The 22,740-nt window shown below is 43.4% G+C and overlaps 1 protein-coding gene across 3 annotated transcripts in view; it reads left to right on the forward strand.

The window, feature by feature from the left end:
* Positions 1 to 22,533, forward strand: part of xirp2b (xin actin binding repeat containing 2b) — a 36,430-nt gene extending 13,897 nt beyond the window's left edge. For 2 of the 3 annotated variants that reach the window (XM_045704472.1, XM_045704471.1), the window contains exons 2-9: positions 5,556 to 5,782; positions 6,801 to 6,929; positions 7,786 to 7,878; positions 8,187 to 8,247; positions 8,401 to 8,489; positions 8,923 to 20,371; positions 20,851 to 20,981; positions 21,235 to 22,533. In XM_045704472.1, coding sequence (XP_045560428.1) covers positions 5,723 to 5,782; positions 6,801 to 6,929; positions 7,786 to 7,878; positions 8,187 to 8,247; positions 8,401 to 8,489; positions 8,923 to 20,371; positions 20,851 to 20,942 — 11,973 coding nt within the window. In that variant the 5' untranslated portion in view covers positions 5,556 to 5,722 and the 3' untranslated portion in view covers positions 20,943 to 20,981; positions 21,235 to 22,533. The remainder of the gene's footprint in view (positions 1 to 5,555; positions 5,783 to 6,800; positions 6,930 to 7,785; positions 7,879 to 8,186; positions 8,248 to 8,400; positions 8,490 to 8,922; positions 20,372 to 20,850; positions 20,982 to 21,234) is intronic. The other variant, XM_014163965.2, reaches the window with a different exon arrangement.
* The last annotated feature ends 207 nt before the right edge of the window (positions 22,534 to 22,740 follow it).

The raw sequence follows: 22,740 nt of genomic DNA on the forward strand, positions 1-22,740 counted from the left end.
ACGTCTACATTGGCGCTCCTCCTTGGTTAATCCGTGCCGCCCCACTTGCATGGGTTCAGGATCTGGAATCAGGAACCCTCCACTAATCGCGTGAGGTGAAAAATGATCGACTCGTTCCGGTCCACTTCCTGACCCGAATGGTAACCGAGTAGCTGATTGATTGGACGTGCCCCATTGCTTCTCCCTCCTTCTCTCTCGGATTCTGTTATCCACCCGAATAGCTAATGCTACCAGACTGTCCAGGTCACTAGGCTCAGGATAAGAGATCAACTCATCCTTGAGTTGCTCCGACAACCCCTGGTAAAAAACCGCTTGTAGTGATACCTCATTCCACCCACTCTCCACAGCCAATGTCCTGAATTCTATAACAAATTCTGCCACACTGCGAGCTCCTTGGCGAAGAGAGAACAAACGCTTGGCTGCGTCCTTACCTCGGACAGGATGGTCAAAGAGCTTCCTCGTCTCTGCCGTGAACTCCTGGTACGACACCATGCAGGAGTCCTGTTGTTCCCATATGGCTGAAGCCCACTCCAGAGCTCTTCCACGCAGCAGTTCAATAACAAAGGCTATCCTAGCCTTGTCTGTGGCGTAAGAGTGGGGCTGCAGATCAAACGCTAGCCCACACTGCATAAGAAACGAACGGCATCTTCCCAAATCCCCTTCGTACTTATCTGGCGTCGGAACCTTGGGCTCACGGAAGAGAACATCTCCAGAAGCGACAAGTGAGAGGGGTGAAGTAGGTGGTGGATGATCCGCCGGCAAACTGAGCTGAGCCTGGATACTCGTCAGACTAACAGAAAGGTTCTGAACCGAAAGCGCGACCTCCTGTAGCGCCATGCTGTGTTGTCCCAACATCTTTCCCTGATGGGTAATGGCATGGCGAACGGAGTCCAGGTCCGCTGGGTTCATTTCTGGCCGGATCATTCTCTCACGATTCTCTAAAGCTGAACCCAGAAGCAGACCAGGACAAGGTGAGTAAAATGAAGCTGAGTATTTTTTTTACAGTCTTGATGTAAAAATAGAATAATCCAGGAGACGGAGCGGCAGCGGAGGTGAGTTGATGAGAGTGAATAGGTAGATCCAATGATGTCACTGAACCCACCGACGGCCAGGCAAGGGAGTTGAATTTTCCGGGAGGATGACTGTAGACAGAGTAAACAGGGGTGAGTAACCGGCAAAAAGTACAGAACAACAAAACTAACTCTGGAAACATGAGCCTGATATGCTGACACAACATACTGTTCATTGCCTACGATCTGGCAGGGAATGGATGTCAGGTCAGGGCTTAAGAAGAGAAGAGGTGATGATCAGGACCAGGTGTGCAGATGGCTGATGAGATGCAGGTGGGGGTAATCAAGATTCTCCCGCCTAGCTTCATCGCCTGGCAACCAGACAGGGTGTGTTCAGGAACCTCAGGAAACAGACTCAGGAAGCGAGATTCCTGACACATGGGGTGCGCATTTTGGTTTTTGCCCTAACACTACACATTTGATTCAAATAATCAACTAATCATCCAGCTTTAATAATTTGAATCAGCTGTGTAGTGTTAGGTCAAAAAACAAAACTTGAACCCTTTCGGGTCCCAAGGACCAAGTTAGGAAAACGCTGGTCCACTGTCAATGTTAGATTTAAAAGCGCATTTGACAGTCATTCATATGGATGTTTGTGTACCCTTATTTTATATTAATGCCTGTACTGTAAACTCCTTGTAAGGTCTTCAGCTGTATTTAAAACATAGTTGCCTTTTTGCTCTTATTGTCACGATCGTCGTAAGAACATTGACCAAAGCGCAGCATGAAATCAGTTCGACATTTTATTAGAAGTGAACCGCACAAAAAAAACAATAAAGAACAAACGAAACGTGACGTTCTGGAATGCTCACAGGCAACTACCCAAAAACAAGACAAGATCCCACAAAAACACAGTGGGGAAATGGCTGCCTAAATATGATCCCCAATCAGAGACAACGATAAATGGCTGCCTTTGATTGGGAACCATACCAGGCCAACATAGAAATAAAACAACCTAGATTACCCACCCTAGTCACACCCCGACCTAACCAACATAGAGAATAAAAGGCTCTCTATGGTCAGGGCGTGACAGTACCCCCCCCCCCCAAAGGTGCGGACTCCGGCCGCAAAACCTGACTCTATAGGGGAGGGTCCTGGTGGGCATCTAGCGTCGGTGGCGGCTCCGGTGCGGGGCGAAGTACCCACTCCGCTCGCGGATCCGCCAGCATCGGCGGTGGCTCTGGTGCGGAACTTTGCCCCCGCCCAGACCACGGGTCCGCCCATGGAGCTGGATTGAACGCCACACCCGGACTGGGCACCGGCGCAGAGGAAGGCTCCGGCCATGGAGCTGAGTTTGCCGCCGTGCCTGGACTGGGCTCCGGTGCAGAGGAAGGCTCCTGCCATGGAGCGGGACTGGACGCCGTGCCTGGACTGGGCACCAGCGCAGACGAGGGTGAACCGTTGCCAGAAGCTCTGGACTGTGAACCGTCGCCGGATGCTCTGGACTGTGAACCATCGCCGGAAGCTCTGGACTGGGAACGGTCGCCGGAAGCTCTGGACTAGGGACCGTCGCCGGAAGCTCTGGACTGGGGACCGTTGCCGGAAGCTCTAGACTGTTGATGCGCACTGGAGAAGGAGCAGGCACAGGACATGCCAGACTGGGGGGGTGCACTGGAGGCCTGATGCGTGGGACCGGCACAGGTTGCACCGGACTGGTGACACGCTCTTCAGGGCGAGTGCGAGGAGCTGGCACAGGACGTACTGGGCTGTGGAGGCGCACTGGAGACCTGGTGCATAGGGCCGGCACAAATCGTACCGGAATGATGACGCACTTCCCACGGCGAGTGTGGGAGCTGGCACAGGACGTACTGGGCTGTGGAGGCGCACTGGAGACCTGGTGCGTAGAGCCCGGCGCAAATTGTACCGGAACGATGACACACTTCGCACGGCGAGTGCGGGGAGCTGGCACAGGACGAACTGGGCTGTGGAGGCGCACTGGAGACCTGGTGCATGGAGCCGGCACACATGGTACCGGACAAATGATACGCTCCAAGGCGAGTACGGAGAGCTGGCACAGGACGTACAGGGCTGTGGAGGCGTACTGGAGACCTGGTGCTTGGAGCCGGCACAGTTTTTACCAGACTGCTAGCACGCTCCTCAGGACGAGTACAGAGAGCTGACTCAGGTGGCATCAAACAGATAACATGCTCCTTAGGGCGAATGTCGTGCATCATACACCAACACAACAACTCTCTCATTTCTCTCTCCTCCAATCTCTCCATCAACTCACTGACGGTCTCTGACTCGCTCCGTTCACTCTCCTCCAACTTCTCCCCCTTCTCCCAGATTGGGTCTGGTTCGCTCTTCGGCTCCGCCGACCACCCCGTTTGCCCCCCCCAATTTATGGGGGGGGGGGGGCTGTCCTTTGGGCATTCCTTGTGGCCGCGAACCCTGGCGTCGTCGCTGTCCTCCCTTCTCTCCTTGCGTCTGCCTCCTTGCGTCTGCCGCTCTCTATGGTCAGGGCGTGACACTTATGTATGTTTACAGTCAAAAGCATACATTTTATGTCCAACGTTTCGACAGACAAGCTGTCTTCATCAGGGTATAATGACAAACACTGCGGGGTGACTCATTTATATAGTGTCAAAAGACACACACAGGTGTCTGTAATCATGGCCGGGTGTGGCCTGATGTCATTGGTTAATTCTCATATATTAAAATAGCATACAAAAAACCTAAATGGATAGCGCACGATCATAGATACAGTTTGGCTACATAAGCCTACAAACATTTACAATAGCAAAATCACAATAATCACAAGAATAGCTTCAGCTCAAAGTCTACGTTGTGACCGAAGGGAGCAAGGGTCTTTAAATTAAAGATCCAGACAGCCTCTCGTTTTAACAATAAATTGTCGAAGTCACCCCCTCTCCTAAGGAGGGTGACATGTTCGATTCCAATATAACGTACGGACGAAATCAAGTGGTTTTCTTCCAAAAAGTGGACCGCAACTGGGTAAGTCGAGTTTTTGCACCTAATAGTGCTACGATGCTCCGAGTTACGTATTATTAATTCACGCTTTATAAGATAAATAACTGCCTTAGTGGAGCATGTGATAACACTTTTGACTGGGATCTGTTCCCTGTTTGGGGGTGTTTTGAAGGATCTACATTTATAAGTGCCATTGCATTGAGCACAGCCATTACACTTGTAGTTTCCATCCAGTAGGGATGCACGTTGTCCAGGGATATCTTGGGGTGGTAAATCAGAGATTACCAATTGATCTCTGAGGTTTCTGCCCCGTGAGAATACGACCAAGGGATGGTCCGAAAACACATTACCGATACTATCGTCGGATCTTGGAATGTGCCAATGTTTGTGAACAATTCCCTTAATTTGATCAGAGCACTTTGAATAGTGGGTAGTTAGAATGCAAGAATGCTTCTTCAAAAAGTTTTGGGCCATCTGAGCTCCTAGACTGTGCGGCTCTCCTTTATTTTTTAAAGTGCTCCACTCCGCTAGCCAGCACCTCGCCTAAATAGGTGTGCGTTTCTTTCGCCTCTAGATTATAGTCAAAAGCATGCCATGTGATTGCACTGTTCCAGTTATAAATGTACTCTGTAGCTGCAAAATAGATCTGCTTCTCTTAAATCTGTGTCCCCTATTTAAAATGGTGAGGGAGGTCTTGATATTGTAGCCTCGCAAGCCGCCTGATCTCGCAAGCTTACGTGAATGTTGGCTCCGTGCAGCGGCTTGCGAAACTATTGACATTGAGCTACTCTATGTAATACACCTTTTCTTTATAAGCATGTTTATAATTGCCCCCATGGAAACTCAATGCTGGTCAAAGAGAACACTAGCTGTGTATAGTAAATTATCTACTGGTGGTATAGGCTAGTCAAACCATAATATTGTGTATAGCAGTGTTTCACAAACTAGGGGTAGTGATCCCATGTGGGGTCACCTGATTTAAAAAGAAAATGGGGTCATGAGAGAAACTCCCCTCCCCCCAAAGATATTGCACTTGGTTCAAAGAACCGGGTTATGTCAGTAACCTCAAATATAAGCTAATGTGGTTGTAATAAACAGAACGGTTTCTGTTTCCTGCCTACAGTGGCTCTATATTCTGAACGGTTTAGGATGCAAAATGAAGATAAACGAAAGATAAGATTCTCAGGAAAACGTATGGGAGTGGACAAGACCAGGCTCTAAATCAGACTGGGGGAAAAATAACAGTATCAATGATGAGGTTTCTTTTCTACACAGAATATCATACAAAATGATTGCCTGATGATCTTCTGAACTTCCCAATACCTTTCTGATGCATTTCAGTCACTTCAAGCCATACTTCCTTTAGATTGAAAAACTGACAAAAGTACTGTCAGACTGATTGTAACAGACTGTCATAGTACACATTTTTTACATGGTGGGATGCAATTGTTTTTTGGGGATCAAAAGTTGCAGGCCCAAAAACGTTTGGGAACACCTGGTGTACGACATAGGCTGTGGGGTAAATGTTAAAATGAATGACTGCTGTTCCCTTAGGTGCTGGCAGCGCTGGTGTAACTACCAGGGTAGGACTTCTTGAGGAAGCTGTGAACCCAGAGGAACAGGATTCACTCTGAAGACTCAGATCCCATTGACAGGACCCACTGGCGCCGGGATCCACTGACACCAGGAGCCACTGACACCAGATCCCACTGATCGTACCCATGGCCATGTACCAGCAGGCAGCTGTCTCCAAGCAGCAGGACAACACCTTCTCCAGCGGGGTAGGCAGACACACACAATACACTATGGATATGGTCATACATTTATCAATGTATTCTTCAATTAGCAGTTTTAGCTCATATTAGACTTTACTAACAAACCTCTTCAAACCTTAGAAGCTTCTAACAATGTCGGTGATAAGATTTTTTTAAAGTATCATTTATTTTCAGTGATTGTCCAAGTGTTTGAAATCTTTGTGTCCATTCTGATGAGCTAAATGCATTTTTTTTAAATACATTTTGTGTGTGTGTGTGTGTGTGTGTGTTTCTCATCATGCCTGTTAACCCTGCCATGTCATGTGTGACTGTACGACCATTCCATTTTTTAATGAGGTTGCATAATACGGGATATTAACAGTAGATAATTATGACCATGTTTTACATTAGTCGCTGTCATGCAAAGAGTCATAGTGGGCTGATTGTTGTGATAGCCACTGATGGCTTTGTGGTGTTATATTAGTGGAAAGTGATGACAGCTGACTAGTAGGAGAGTTCAGTGGCCCTGCAGGCCCAAGGAAGCACGACTCCTCTCATGGGGCTCAGAGTGGAAATGGGAGCAGACAGGCAACACAATGGGGCATCTGTGCCCCCTGCAGGATCCCATTAGTCATATTCTAGACCTCAAAGCTGTCAACTGGACTCTGCCGGGTGGGCAAACAACTATCTGCCTGGACAACATGCTGTGTTGCACCACCCAAAAAGCAACCAACTAGAAAGATTGCTCTGCCATTGTGTAAACAAAATGCCACATGCTGTCAAGAGGCCTACATTGAAATGTGTGTGTGTGTGTGTGTGTGTGTGTGTGTGTGTGTGTGTGTGTGTGTGTGTGTGTGTGTGTGTGTGTGTGTGTGTGTGTGTGTGAACAGTTCCCACTGCAATCTAAGTAATGTCTGCTCCAGTATTTTCTATTAACTTGCAGAAGTCTGTAATGAAACCCAAGCTCAATAGCCTATTAGGCATCTGTCTGATCCCAGGCCATGTAGAAGTGCAGGCAGCTAATGATGTTCCACTGCTTCATTAGGTCATGGAGGAGTCTGAGGTCTGCTCTGTGCCTGGGGGGCTCGCCAGCGTCAGGGCACAATTCGAGAACCAGGAAACTGCAACATCGCACAATGTCTCCCAGTTCCACTTCCACCGCAGAGCTGTGCAGGTACTGTAATTAATGCAGGCTAATGTCAGACATGCGATGCATGGGGGAACGTGCAGATATAGTATGACCTACGCAGGTCTAATTCCAGCCTACCATCCAGCTATCCATCCATCCATCCACACCACTGTGTTCCTGCCCTCATAACTTCCCCTGCTGAGTGGAAGTCACTCACTCAGTGAGCAAGCACAAATCTTGGTGAATATTGAATGATTGAAGAGGCTGGGGAGATGCCCTCTACTATATTATCTTTCGCCTAGTCGTGCTCCAAGTTACAGATGTTAGATTTCATACAGATCCCTGTAGACTGTCTGTCAAAACCCTTGGATTTCCCACTCTAATTGCTGCTTCTTTGAATGGGACTGTTTCTATAGCTGGGAATCCTAAGCTGAAGTGGCACAAAGGGGCATAAAACAAATGAAGTCTTTTTTTGTCCCTTTATGCATGGTGACAGCTGCTGTGTGTGATTTCAGGTGAAACATCCATGGAATCGTCCTCCTCGTCTGTCGTCCTCCCTTTGTCTGTGATTAGTATAATTTGACTGCAGTAGGCCATCTAATTATCAGCTTCTATCCCAAATTGTTTTCAGTGATGCCCAGTCTCTCTGCTGCTGTTTGAGCATTCGTTAAACTCAGCCGCTTTTAGTGCTGGGCTGTCAATAAGTGGGAGCCATTCCCTGCTGTGTGTGTGTGTGTGTGTGTGTGTGTGTGTGTGTGTGTGTGTGTGTGTGTGTGTGTGTGTGTGTGTGTGTGTGTGTGTGTGTGTGTGTGTGTGTGTGTGTGTGTGTGTGTGTGTGTGTGTGTGTGTGTGTGTGAGAGAGTGTACCTGTATGCGACACCCAATGTCTTCCATCTCACAGGAAGTGCAATTGAACTCTGAGGTGACAATGAGGAGCAGTTCCAGAGAAGTCATCCCAGCCTCGCAGCAGGCTATTTTCCACCAGGATGAACAGGTACATTTTGACCTTCTGGATTTCTCTGTTTCATCACATGACAGTGAAGCTGTGCTGACTACCCAGATATGTTTGTCTTAGCTATATGTGTTAACAATTGTAAATCAGTGTTTTAAATCAGTTGTTTATTAGAGAAAAACTCTACAGTCCACAGTCAGTACACTGACAACAAGATAGACCTAGTAGAGAGTGGATTAACTCTAAACAGCTTGATTCGTTCTTCAGTTAATCGCCATTACATAACACATGTCCCCATACGTTTCAAAATAGGTGAGGATTTTTCTAATAGATGTGCTTTTCTGATTCAGGTCACACATGAAGTAAACAACTTTACCTCCGTTTATGACAACAACCATAATGATGAAAGAGGTAGGACGTTACTACACTATATGCTCATTATCTTTTACACTATGCACCATCATTAAGATCAATAGCACTGTTCAAATGATTCTAAATTCAATCATGTGAAGTAGATGGACGAATCTTTAGGATTATGTTGTTCTGCCCTTTTTGAATCTTTAGAGGAGGAAGGTCCTAGACTTACAACCAAGGAATTAAGAGATCACTTTGAGAGAACCATTGAAGAAGCTGCCCCAAGCAAGCCAATGAAGGTAATTGGACATGGTTAATTAACATGCTTGGTCTTAAACACGTTTTATTTCAACGGACAAAAACTGGATCATTTTGGGTTAGGTTACTGTACACAAACCCTGCTGCTTTTTATCCCCATTGCTGAAAAAGTTATTAACTTTAGTTTAATGGTAATTAGTAGCAGTGTAGCTAATGTGTAATTACAGCTCGTTAATTAAATAACACTGAAGTTTTTTCCCCTTGTTTTCAAAATTATAAAAATGATTTTATCAAACCATGTTCGGGCACCAATCCCTCAGTTAATAACGATGAGATTGAATATTGACAATTTGTGCTAAACAAAGAGTTGGCATGCTAAACAAGCTATATATGTCATGTTTGCATTTAAATGTTGTTTCTTAAAACATGTTGGGGACCTCTAATGACCCCAATAATTATTTTCTTCCCAAAAAGATTGGCCGAGCTGACATCAATAGGTCTCATTGGGCTTCAAATATATCAGAAAAACAAGTCTCAACAAGTGAGATACAAAATGTATCAAGTGCGATACAGAATTTCTCATCAAGTGAGATACATAATGTCTCATCAAGTGATATATGGAAAAATTCTGCTACTGAAGTGATAGAGGACACATCTGCTATTGCAGTTGACTACGAGGACACCGAATATTTCCCTCCACCACCTCCAGAAGATTTAGAGTACTTCCCACCTCCACCCCCAGACTTACTGCAGGTCCCATCAGAAAGTCCAGATATGCCAGTAGAGTGCTACTTATCACCTGAGCCCCCGGAATCAGCTTACCCTTCTAAACGTCCACTCAGTAGACAGGAATACTCCAGGCAGAGAAACCAGTATGAGTTAAAGCGCCTTTACAAGCATATCCATCCTGAGGTGCGTAAAAACATAGAGATGTATAGTGATGTGGCTGAGTATGAAAACACCCAACAAGAGAGTCAGGAGGAGTTCACAGGGGAGACCAGGTATATATACGAGGATAATGGTAGCAGCCCCAACGAATGCATTAGCCCAGAAGAAGAATACCTGGAATGGGATGAGATCCTCAGAGGGGAGGTGCAGTCAATGCGCTGGATGTTTGAGAACAAACCTCTTGATGCCATCAAAGATGATGCCTCAAATGAGGATGACGACCAAAACATGGAACAGGAGATGATTGTTGGGAGTGATGTAAGAAGCAAAGCATGGATGTTTGAGACCAAGCCCATGGATGCATTGGGATCAGACAACATAGCTTCAACTAAATATAGACACAAGTTCAATACGTTGGACAAAGGAGATGTCCGTGCTGCAGCCTGGTTGTTTGAAAACCAACCCATGGAGACCCTGAACAAAATGCATGGCGATGAAGAGCTAACCAAAGAGATAGTGTTTACCCAGGAAGATGGCAGCTCTACTATACACATGCTTGAATCTCAGTACATGGAAACTTTAGGTCATACTGAGACCATTGATGACAGTCACCTCCTGAGTCTGAGATCAGTGCTTGAGGAAATAAAGGGAGCAGGGAAGACGATCACAAGCACATTTGATACTCAGTTTATGTGTGTCCTCATGGGACAGTCTGGCCAGATGTTGGAGATAACATCTATACGCAAAGTGGAGACTGAGAAGGGGGACACTAAAACATCGACCTGGCTTTTTGATACCCAAGCCCTGGACATGACTAATAAACTCGCTGCCCCAGTGAAACTTGTGTGTAGCCTGTCCATGGAAGACAACTATAAAGGAGATGTTCACCGGAGTAGATGGTTGTTTGAGACAAAGACCTTAGACTCCGTTAATGAAGATGAATGGGAGAGCTCAACGCTGCAAAAGGAAGAGATAATTGGAGCCGATGTTCGAAAGCATTGCTTAGCGTTTGAAAGTCAGCCAATGGATTCTCTGAAAGATGATGAAAATGCTAGACCCCCGACTATCGGTGGTAATGTTAGATCTGCAAGACACTTCTTTGAAACTAGTCCCGTGGCAGCTTTGAAGGACCTCAATGAGGTAGGGAGGCTCAAAACGTTAGTGGCAGCTGAAGAACAGAAGGGTGATATAAGACACCAAAAATGGATGTTTGAGAATGAACGACTAGAGAACATAAGAGACGAGAAGAAGGGGATTATTCGTACTGTGAACTTTGAAAATCTCACTGAAGATCAAGGTACAAGCTACAACGCAGATGTCCGTAACAATTGCATGGTATTTGAGACTCAGGCAATGGATACTTTGAAAGATGATTCAAATGCTAGAGCCTTGTCCAAGGCGGAAATTGTCAGAGGCAATGTCAGATCAGCAAGACATTACTTTGAAACCACTCCAGCTGACAATTTAAAAGACCTTGCTGAGGTTGGGAAACTACAAAAAATGGTGAGACTTGATGAAGAGAAGGGGGATGTGAGACACCAGAAATGGGTTTTCGAAAGTCAACCCCTGGAGCAGATTCAAGAGGAAAAGAAGGAAGTTATTCGAACCATTAACCTGGAGGAAATTGATAAAGTGGATGTCTCAAACTACAAGCAAATATTTGAAACCACAGACTTAACCAGATGGGATGAATCTCAAAAGATACTCGTGGAAGGTGTAACATGTGGCTCTGTGAAATCGAACAAACATCTGTTTGAGTCTACACCAATGTACGCCATGCAAGACAGCTCTGGCCATTACCATGAGGTGAAAACAGTGCATCGGGAAGAGGTTGTCAAGGGAGACGTAACAAGCTGCAAATGGATGTTTGAAACATGCCCCATTGACCAGTTTGATGAAAGTGTCACTAATTATCAAGTTATTAAGGGAATATCCAAAGAAGAAGTTGAGTCTGGTGACGTTAAAACTGCCAAGTGGCTGTTTGAAACACAGCCTCTTGATGCAATTAAATACTTCAGCAATATTGAAGACGAGGAAAGTACAACTAAGGAAAGTGTTGAGGTAGTAAAAGGTGATGTTAAAACCGGTAAATGGTTATTCGAGACTAAACTAATGAATGTCCCATATGAGAAGGAGGAGTTGAAGAGTGAAAATGAGAGTGAGGAGATACGCAAAGGAGATGTAAAAATATGCACATGGTTGTTTGAGACACAGGCACTTGACACTATCCGAGATGAAACAGAAACTGTTCTACAAACATGCACTGTGAATCAAGAAGATGTCCAGGGCAAAGATGTACGAATGGCTCGTTTTTTATTTGAGACGGAGAATCTTGAGAACATCACAGGGGAGGATGAGAGCTTTAAGAGGGTTACAGAGATTGACATTCAGTCAGGAGATGTCAATAGAATGAAGTATATCTTTGAGAATCAGTCCTCCGATATCATGACCTCAACATCTGAGGAGTTCATGCAAAGGCTCAAAACTACACAATCAACTACACAATCAGAGGACATCCAGAAAGGAAATGTGGTGAACTGCAAATGGCTCTTTGAGAACCAGTCCATAGATGCCATACGTGATATCCAAGAAGAGACTCTGGACACCCGCACTGTGACTGATGTACAAGGAGGAAATGTGGACAAAGGTCGTTTTATTTTTGAGACGTACTCCTTAGACAAAATCCAGGAGGTTTCCTCAGAAATAGATATTACAAAGTTGCAGAAAATAACTTGTGAGGAGGAAGAGAAAGGGGATGTGAGGAACTACACCATGATGTTTGAAACTCAGCCTCTTTATGCCATTCAAGACAAAGAGGGCCATTATCATGAGGTCACCACTGTCACAAGCGAGGAGATATTGAAGGGTGATGTGATCGGGTCCCGGTGGTTGTTTGAAACCAAGCCTCTTGATTCTATCAGGGATACAGATGAGGTCTATGTCATCAAATCTGTCACACAGGAGGATGTTCAGAAAGGAGATGTTACTTCAGCCAAGTGGAGATTTGAAACACAGCCACTTGATACGATTGCAGAGGATATAAAAATGTCAGTTAAAACTGTTGAAGATATTCAAGGAGGAGATGTTAGAATGAATAAACTGCGATTTGAATCTGATGAGCTGTCACAGAAGTCTGTGCGAACAGTTAATGTGAGTGAAATCCAGAAAGGTGATGTCAGGACAGCAAAATGGATGTTCGAAACTCAAACAATGGATAAAATACGTAGCCAGAGCGAAGAGAATTTAATAGAAACAGTCATGAAAGAGGAGGTGTTAAGGGGAGATGTTAGACAATCAGTGTGGCTCTTTGAACAGAATCCCCTTGACCATATAAAGGAGATAGATGAGGAAGATACAGTAGTTATTCAAGAGGAAATCCCCAAAGCCGATGTAAAGACAACAACATGGCTGTTTGAAACAACTCCGTTCCATGACTTTAATGAGAACAGTGTTGAGAAGTCGGAAATCCTGGGTAAAAGTATCAAAGGAACCCTTGAAGAACTTTATAGCCAGAAAATCGTTAATTCAAAAGGAGTACTCATTGAAGCAGATGAAATTGGGGACGTTAGAATGGCAAAATACCAGCTAATGAATAAGGATTCTCCAGAGATCCAAAGAGAGGAAATCATCAGCGGGGATCTGAGCAACATTATGATGAATCTTTTGAACCGTCGGGAAAGAATTGAGAAGGGGGTAGTGGTAGAGTCAGAAGAGAAGGGTAATATCAGTACAACAGTGCATCAACTGTTCAACCAAGAGAGGGGCATCAGTGTGGAAAAGGAGGAAATATTAAGAGGTGACATCCAGGAAGCTGTAAACAATCTTCTCAAAGAGGGAGGATCTGCTAAACGTGGTATACTCCTTCAAGAGGATGAGAAGGGAGATGTGCAAATGACTATATATTCTCTTCTAAATAAAGAAGAGGACATCAGTGTTGAAAAAGAGGATATAATCAAAGGCAATATAAGAAATGCACTCCAAAGACTATCCAACCCAGAAAACCAAGAGCAGATGAGGATAAAGGTGGATGAGAACGAAAAGGGAAACGTGAACTTTTACTCCACATGCATTGAATCTGGGGCGCTTGACTATCTCAAACAACTCCAGGTAGAGCCAGATGAGACTCCACCTGAAAAGGTAGAGAAAGAGGAGATTATTAGAGGAGATATTAAGGGGACAAAACTCATTCTTGACAGTAATCGAGCACAAATTGAACGTACAGTAGATGAAGAGGACATAGTGTGCGGAGATGTTCACAACTCAGTCAAGGTTTTCATGACTGAACCCACACTCTCACTGGATGGCCTACAGAAAGAGGAAATTGTGAGGGGCGATTTGAAAGCCACTATGAACTCGTTGTCTCAGTTTGTAAATCAGACAGTGTTTGTAGAGAAAGAGGAGGTGGTAAGAGGTAACATACACAAAGCCCGAAGGCACCTTGAGTTGGCTCAAAGACGGCCCAAGGAGGTGGAAAAGCCAGAGATTGTCCGCGGCAACATCAAAGGGGCATTGAGGTCCCTAGAGAAATCTGCAACCTCCAAAGTTGAAGTTGTCATCGAAGATTTAGTACCTGGAGACATCAAAGGTACCTTAAAATCCCTGGAGCAGGCAAAGCAAACAGTCAGGGCTATCGAGAAGGAAGAGATTGTAAAAGGCAACATTCATACAGCCAAGCAATGTTTACAAGAGGCTTCTAATGACAGGAGGACATGTCAACAGGAAATGGATGTTCAGGGAAATGTGAGAGGCACTATTGAGCTCTTATTGGAACCACCAGCTTCTCCAAGAATGACACGGAGACCCAGCTTCGAGGGTGATGTGAAAATGTCCATTAAGTCACTCTACGAGACACATGAGGTGCAGGAGGCAAGGGAGGAACAAACTCAACCAGAGAAAGAGGAGGTGATAAAGGGTGATGTTAAAGGCACAATCAAATCCTTGCTGGAATCAGCTCAGCGTGCACCTCCTAAAATCAGAGTGGGAGCTAGAAGGGTCAAAGTTCCTGTGAGCTCTCCATTGCGCTCACAGCAAGGAAGCCCTCTATTACATTCACAGCAAGGTAGCCATGAATGTTCTGTTGTAAACAAAACTGAGAGTGAGACACTTAAAAATAGGTCTCAAAGCATTGAAGCACAAAGAAACTTACGGAAAATAAAGACGGCTAATTCAGTCAAAACGGAGAGCTCAACACCAGAGAATCAATCCCTCTCAACTCAAACCACAATTAATACATCTGAATCACAGACTACTCAACAATCAACGGAAGTAATACAACACACAACCATCACTCAAAACCATGGTATTAAAACATTGGAGACTAAGTTCTGTAACCTCAATTCAAGTAGAAAGGGTTTGATCAGACTAGATAAAACCAAAGTGAAAACAAATGTTCTTACCCCAACACGGACATTGTCTGAGTCTGAAGTTTCTCTCCCTCCCCCACCTCCATGTGATGATCAATCATCCCTAACCCCAGCCTCCTCTATCAATAGGCTGGACTTGGACCTTCCTCCTCCCCCAACGCCTCCTCCCCCACCACCTGTTGAGACTGATAATTTCCCTCCCCCACCACCACAGGATTTCCTTCCACCCCCACCCTCACAGTATGAACTGGACTCTATGTCATCCCAGACACCTCATCAATCACTAGCTAAAGCCACAAAAGTTACTGTCAAAAAGGTGAAAGGTCCTGCATTGCACCAAGTGTCAAAACTTGGGCCAAACGGTCAGATTCAGAAAATTCAACAGGCAACCTCAGAGAAACATACAACCATAGCCAACAAATCTGTGGTGGAAATCAGCAAAACTCAAATTGAATCAACATCATTTTCATCAAAAACAGTTTCATCTGACATCCCAAAACCACCAGAATCACCACAACAATTAAAGAAAGTTTATGTTGCCCCTATAAGATTAACACATCCACCCTCTCCCTTCCTGAAATCCACTCAATTCAAAACTCCATTAATAAAGGCAGAGGAAAAGTACAGAAAACAGAAAGTGGGTAGTACATCACCTGCTACACTGAGTCCCATTTTCATGCATGAGCCAGTAACTGCTGCCCTTGAAATGCTCTCCTCTGAGGAGACCAGAATGGAGCAATCAAACAAGAGCATGATGTTTGGTTTCACTCAAGAGAATGCTGAAAAGACTGTGTCCAATGTCAAGTCAGACACACTGTCATCTGATTTTTCCAAGCAAGCCCAAATCTCAGATACTCCTTCAAGCACGAATTTGATCTCTGCTGGGAATGAGCAAAATCTCCCTGAATCTGCTGTTATTTCTGCAACTAAACACCATATTGTCTCTAATGAAACATCCAAAGTCTCCTCCATTCAGCACCAGACATCTATTTCCTCCACAAAGCAACAGCCAGTTACTGCAGATAAACAACAGGTATTGTCAGCATACACAGAGCAGTCACACTTTGCTGTAAGTAGCTCTCAAGTCCAGATCTCGACCAGTGATGCAAAAAAGTTTGAAAATACAAAAGCAGATGTAAAAAATCTAAAAATGAACTCTCAAGTCCAGATCTCGACCAGTGATGCTAAAAAGGGTGAAGATATGAAAAAAGATGTCAGGAAAGATGTCAAAAACCTTAAAACCAAGTCTCAAGTCCAGATCTCGACCAGTGACGATAAAAAGGTTGAAAATACAAAAAAAGATGTCAGGAAAGATGTCAAAAACCTCAAAACCACCTCTCAAGTCCAGATCTCGACCAGTGATGCTAAAAAGGTTGAAGATACAAAAAAAGATGTCATGAAAGATGTAAAAAACCTCAAAACCAACTCTCAAGTCCAGATCTCGACCAGTGACTATAAAAAGGTTGAAAATATGAAAAGAAATGTCAAAAACCTCAAAACCCACTCTCAAGTCCAGATCTCGACCAGTGACGATAAAAAGGTTGAAGATACAAAAAAAGATGTCATGAAAGATGTAAAAAACCTCAAAACCACCTCTCAAGTCCAGATCTCGACCAGTGATGCTAAAAAGGTTGAAGATACAAAAAAAGATGTCATGAAAGATGTAAAAAACCTCAAAACCACCTCTCAAGTCCAGATCTTGACCAGTGATGCTAAGGTTGAAAATACACAAAACTATGTAATGAAAGATGTAAAAAACCTCAAAACCACCTCTCAAGTCCAGATCTCGACCAGTGATGCTAAAAAGGTTGAAGATAAAAAAACAGATGCCAAGAAAGATGTCAGAAATCTAAAAACTAAAGATTCCCATAAATCTGAGGATAAGAAGAACAAGGATAATTCTGCATCCCAAGGACCCGAAAAGGTTTCTGACCAGCCTACCAAAACAGAAAAGGTAACCCAAGAAACAATTGTCAAAGCAGCCAAATCACCCTTGGAAGACAAAAATAAATATGATCATTATGTATCACAAGCACCTGAGAAGGTTCCTAGTCAGTCAATTAAAGTAGAAAAGGTAACCTCAGAAACTAATGTCAAAACAGGCAAAAAGAAGACCAAAGGGCAAGAAAAGCAAGTAGAAGTAAAAGACATGAAACAGCCAGATGAAACTAAGAAGGAAATCATTTCACAGGTGAAGGATGTAAAGGTGGAAGTGAAGGATGTCACTAAGGTAAAGGTTTCTAGTGAGCAAACGCATCATGAGACTGAGGACAAAGTCAAGGTCAAGGAGGACAGTCAGAAAGCTCTTGCTGTTAATGACAACCAACCAGCAACTCCAACTCCCGCAAGAAAGAAGAAGAAGAAGAAGAAGAGGTCAAAAGCCAAAGATGCGGCTGCCTCTGCAGAATCAACTAAATCTGTTTCTGAAAGTTCCACTCAAAGTCTGGAGATCACTGTAGTGCAGACGCACAAAGCCCATCAAGAGGAACACATTCAGGTACATAAGGAAGTGATTATCACTGAAAGCAAAGTTCATCAAAGTATCCAGGAACAAGGAACAGTGAAAGTCGAAAAACAAATCAAGGCATCGCAAAAGAAGAAAGAGGTGACTGCAAACCAGCAGATTCAAGAGAAACCAAAGGAGGAATACAGAAATGTTCAAGTGAAAGTGGAAAGTGGAAAAATGACAAGCCACTCAGCACAAAAGGAACCTGCGAATCCCTCAACAGGGAGCACTGAGGATTCTCAAAGACGAGAACATGTCCAGAAGTTAATCTCACATATAACAGAGTTAGAGGGAGCTACAGGACAAGTGGATTCTAAATCTGTGAAGACATTGCTCAATACTATTCCAGAGTGGCTCATTGGTCCTGAGGAAACAATTTATTTGGAGGGAACTGCAGTTGAACATAATATACAAAAGCTTACAGAAATTGTTTCAAATGTGAAAAAACTAGCAAAAGCAAAGCTGATGTGTTTAGAGGGAACCCACACTACTCTGGAGAAGCATGAGAGTAAACCTACTTCTGAAAAGATCATTGTTGGTGGTGCAACTCAAAAAATACGTAAGATAAGTGTTGGCTCTTCGAAAGTTGAATGTCAGAAGAAAGTTGTGGAAAGTAAAAAGACATCACATGAAAGCAAAAAGCAAGAGTTGACTGTAAAATCTATTGATCGTAGCGCACCCTCACCCTTACTACGGATGCGCTCACCCTCACCCACCTTTATTACCATTGAATCTACCCAGAGAACGGACTCACCTCGGAGAATAACCCCATCACCTATCCCAACGCTCAGACCAGCCACTCCCCCAACTCCTCCCCCTCGCAAATTTGAACCTCCTACATCACACATCAATAGGGCCACACCCTCTCCTACCTTTCCTAGAGCAGAGAACTTGGCGTGGATAAAAGATACTACAGCCCAGCTTTCTCCAGTTCCTCTTCCTATGCAAGTCACAGAAAATAAATCTGACATTGTGGAACCCCCCGCATCATTCTATCGGCAGATCAAAATTGAGGAACAAACTGAGGAAACTTCTGAAATGTTAGCCAAGACAATTGTCACTGCCAAAAAACACAAAAAAGAATTATATGAAGAGGCTCAAAAGGCTGCTGTGAAGGTCACAGGTGGAAGGTCATTCCCTCAAATGGATAAAGAAGACATGGACACTTCAGAAATCTCAGACTCATCCATGGTGACTACATCAGTGAGAGACAAGAGAGAGTTTTTTGAAGAAGTACAAAAAGCTGCAGAAAATAAGACTTATGTACGAAAGGATCCCATTGACATACCCGAGCGCTTGTGCCCAGACATGGAGGAGCCCAAAACAACAAACCAAGACAGTAAGGATGAAACACAAAGCACATCTGAGAAAATCACAGAGAACAGCACTGAAGTAGTGGGATCTACAGAGTCAACCAATAAAGAATTGATGGAAGCTTCAGAAATGTCAGAGTCGTCAATAGTGACTACATCCGTGAGAGACAAGAGAGAGTTTTTTGAAGAGGCACAAAAAGCTGAAACAAATAAGACCTATGTACGAAAAGACCCTATTGATATCCTAGAGCACTTAGGTCCAACCATTATGGAGCCTGAAACAGAAAACCAAGAGAGGAAGGAAGATATACAAAACACAACTGAGAAAATCACAGAGAAAATCTCTGAAGAAGTGGGATTTATGTGGGATGACCAGTGGGAGTCAGCTGCCATAGAGGCTATGGAAACTTCTGAATTGTCAGACTCATCAGCAGTGACATCGGTGAGAGACAAGAGAGAGTTTTTTGAAGAGACTCATAAAGCTAAAGTTAATAAGACTTATGTGCGAAAGGATCCCATTGACATACCAGAGCGCTTGTGCCCAGACATGGAGGAGCCCAAAACAACAAACCAAGACAGTAAGGATGAAACACAAAGCACATCTGAGAAAATCACAGAGAACAGCACTGAAGTAGTGGGATCTACAGAGTCAACCGATAAAGAATTGATGGAAGCTTCAGAGTCATCAATAGTGACTACATCAGTGAGAGACAAGAGAGAGTTTTTTGAAGAGGCACAAAAAGCTGAAATAAATAAGACTGATGTACGAAAAGACCTTATTGATATCCTAGTGCACTTAGGTCCAACCATTATGGAGCCTGAAACAGAAAACCAAGAGAGGAAGGAAGACGTACAAAACACAACTGAGAAAATCACAGAGAAAATCTCTGAAGAAGTGGGATTTATGTGGGATGACCGGTGGGAGTCCACTGCCATAGAGGCTATGGAAACTTCTGAATTATCAGACTCATCAGCAGTGACATCAGTGAGAGACAAGAGAGAGTTTTTTGAAGAGACTCATAAAGCTAAAGTTAATAAGACTTACATTCGAAAGGATCCCATTGACATACCAGAGCGCTTGGGCCCAGATATGGAGGAGCTCGAACCAGAAAACCAAGAGAATGAGAAGGAGAACCTTCCAAAGGTGGACTTGTCTGGATTAGTCAACAAATTTGAAACACCAGAAGAGAAAGTTTATGTCAGAAAGCCTATCACAATGAGAGAAAGACGTGGGAGTGAGACGGAATACACAAAGTCTGACATAGAAAATACATTAACTCAAGAGGAGGAAATGCTTACTTTTGACATCAAGTCTATTAAAAATGTTTTTGAAATGAGTGAGCAAAGTCCATCTTTCAAAGATGAGAAAAATCAACCAGATGAGCTGGAGTCAAACCTGAGTGAAAACACAACAGACAGTTCAAAGCAGGAGAACACCCAGGAGACACAGAGGGGCTCCGGGCAGATTTCGCCCCTGCCTTCCCAGAAAGAAGTGCAACAAACGTCAGCAGACCCAACAGACTCTGAAACCAAGTTAGTCACAGAGCATTTCCTGAACTTAGGTGAATTAGGCAACAACACGATTGGATCACTGAGCAGCACAACTGTTTCCCAGCACTCAAAGAGCGTACCAACCCACCGTCCCCCCTTCTCATATGCTGACGTGGTAAAAAAAAAAGGTTCTCAGGTGACGCCGTCTGAAACCCCTGATGAGGCTTCCACTGAAGAGTTGCTGAGGAATTTCCACAAAACATGGACGGAGAGTGAGAGTTTTTTCAAGAGTCTCGGCTACAGTGTCTCGGAGGAGAGAACATCACATGTTGTGTCACATCAAACGAAGACTGTTGATACTGGTAAAGAGTTGTGCTGCCTGCATGACAGAACTTAAACTAACTGTTAATAATGGCATGTAAAAATGCCCCCTCTGATATTCAATGAGACCTAACATATTTACATGTGCCTGCTTTAACATGGAGAGAGATTATTGTGAATGAAAAAACAACAAATGCGTCAATGGATAAAACATGGCAAAAGAACAAGACCTAAGCATGTTATGATGACATGCCAGAATAGAATCTCACACATACAATATATTGTAATGATCCTATTTAAATACAACCGTTCTCATTGTTGACCTTCAAAACCAACACAAAGTACATGATTGGGTCAATACTGTTTATCGGTAAATAATGTATTTTTTGATTGTGCCTGTTTGATGATTTACTATACTACGCATGGTCATGTAATTACACCTTGATAACATTTCTTAATAACTTAGTCATTGTATGTTGTGATAGAAAAGGCTATAATGGTGTTCACTTTTCTTTGGCAGACTCGAGTTCCCAAGTCGGAGCTTTGCACTGTATGTCGGAGGAGGGTCTATCCGATGGAGGCTCTAATAGCGGACAGAAAAAAATTCCATAAATCTTGTTTCTTCTGCGAGCACTGCAGAAATAAATTAAGGTAAAGTACATATCAACCAAACCAAGTGGAATTCAAAGTACTGTGAGTGGATTTTTGCTGTGAACTGGTAAGCAGTGCTTGAATGGTTGTGGTCCCAAAAGTTTGTTGCTGCACATAAGACACCAATTCTATTGTGTCATGTTTGCAAATTAAGCAGTAAAAAAGTTTGACATGTTTGTGGAATCTTGGAATGAATTGTAGCCCTTCTTCACACTTCACTGTTTTGAAAAATAATTAGTTCTGTCTCCCCCAGCCTTGGCAACTATGTCTCTCTCCATGGACATCTGTACTGTTTACCGCACTACAAACAACTATTCAAGTCCAAAGGGAACTACGATAATCGATTTGGTCAGACACTTCACAATGAAAAGAATGTCAATGAAAGTGGCAGACTCATCACTTCATCAGAGCAACTTGATTGGAGGTATTCACAGAGCAGCATAGGCACAACAGAAAAGGACACCCTTGAAAATGAATTTATGAAATCAATTGACGAGAACAGACTAAATTGTAATAAGATATCTGTTGTGTGGCCTCCACAAGCCCACTCCCCACAGAAAGCCTTTAAAGTAGAGGAGGACAAAAAGCTGACTAAGCCACAATGGCCTCCGCAGGACAACTCTCCAAAGTCACCCAAACAACAACATATAAAAGCTATTTCCAGGAGCTCTCTTTGAAAGAGAGCATTCCCACCACCATCATGTATGCCACAGAAAACAGAAGAAACTTCAAGCAGTCGATGGTAAGGCAACCTATGAGGGCAAAAAGACAGTTGGAATTGGGAAAAGTCTGAGACTGAAGGACAAAAGGACAAGTGCAGTTGATACGAAGGGAATAAATGGTAGAAATGGTATATATATTTATGGTGTGTGAGAGTGGAAGAAGATGGTTAGGAAAGTACTGAGGGTCAGAGTGAAAGAGGAGTAGAATGACAGATGGAAACATGGAATGTTATGCTTAGAAATGGCACAGCCTACCTCATTGGTTATTCAAGATTGATCATTGAAGACATTAGCTCTAGATTTCACATGGAATTGACTCACATTACTCATGTTTACTTGATCTCTAAAATATAATGTTGATGTGTTCAATAGGTCTCAGAAATATTTGACTAATATCTTTAGGGTAATGTACTTTAATTGGTTAAATGTATATTTATCAATTAGTTTAAGTCCATGGAGAGAGTATTGTAGATTTTGAACACAGTCATCATTTTCTCTTGGCTATTTCTTTCAACATACAGTATCAACATTTTTACATTGACCCTTTTCTAGCACCTGGTGTGCAGCCTAGTAAAAATGATCTTGGAAATACTTTCTTTTTAATAAAATACAGTATATATCCTGTTAATTGGTATTAATATTGTTTGTTTTGGACATTTGTATCCTATTTTAAAGAGCAAATATTTTGCAATGCACATTAGTTTCTTTAGATTAGACTATCTTGCTTTGTACAAGATAATTCCTGATTCTTTCATCCTGTCAGGCTGGTTACTCAACAACAATTCTTTCAAATGTATTGCTGATCCAAGGGCAATAAAATGATTGAATTAGATAGTCTCAATTGACTTATTTTACATACATTTTACACACATTTTACAACATTCATACTAAATCTGTATAGAAACATACTGTATGAAAAACAGGTTTTGCAGAAGTGAAGATTTCTCCACACATACACATTTAGCGAAGCTAAGACTTACACTATACATACAAAAGTATGTGAACACCCCTTCAAATTAGTGGATTCGGCTATTTCA

Source organism: Salmo salar, chromosome ssa21 (assembly GCF_905237065.1).
Source record: "Salmo salar chromosome ssa21, Ssal_v3.1, whole genome shotgun sequence".
Lineage (NCBI taxonomy): Eukaryota > Metazoa > Chordata > Actinopteri > Salmoniformes > Salmonidae > Salmo > Salmo salar.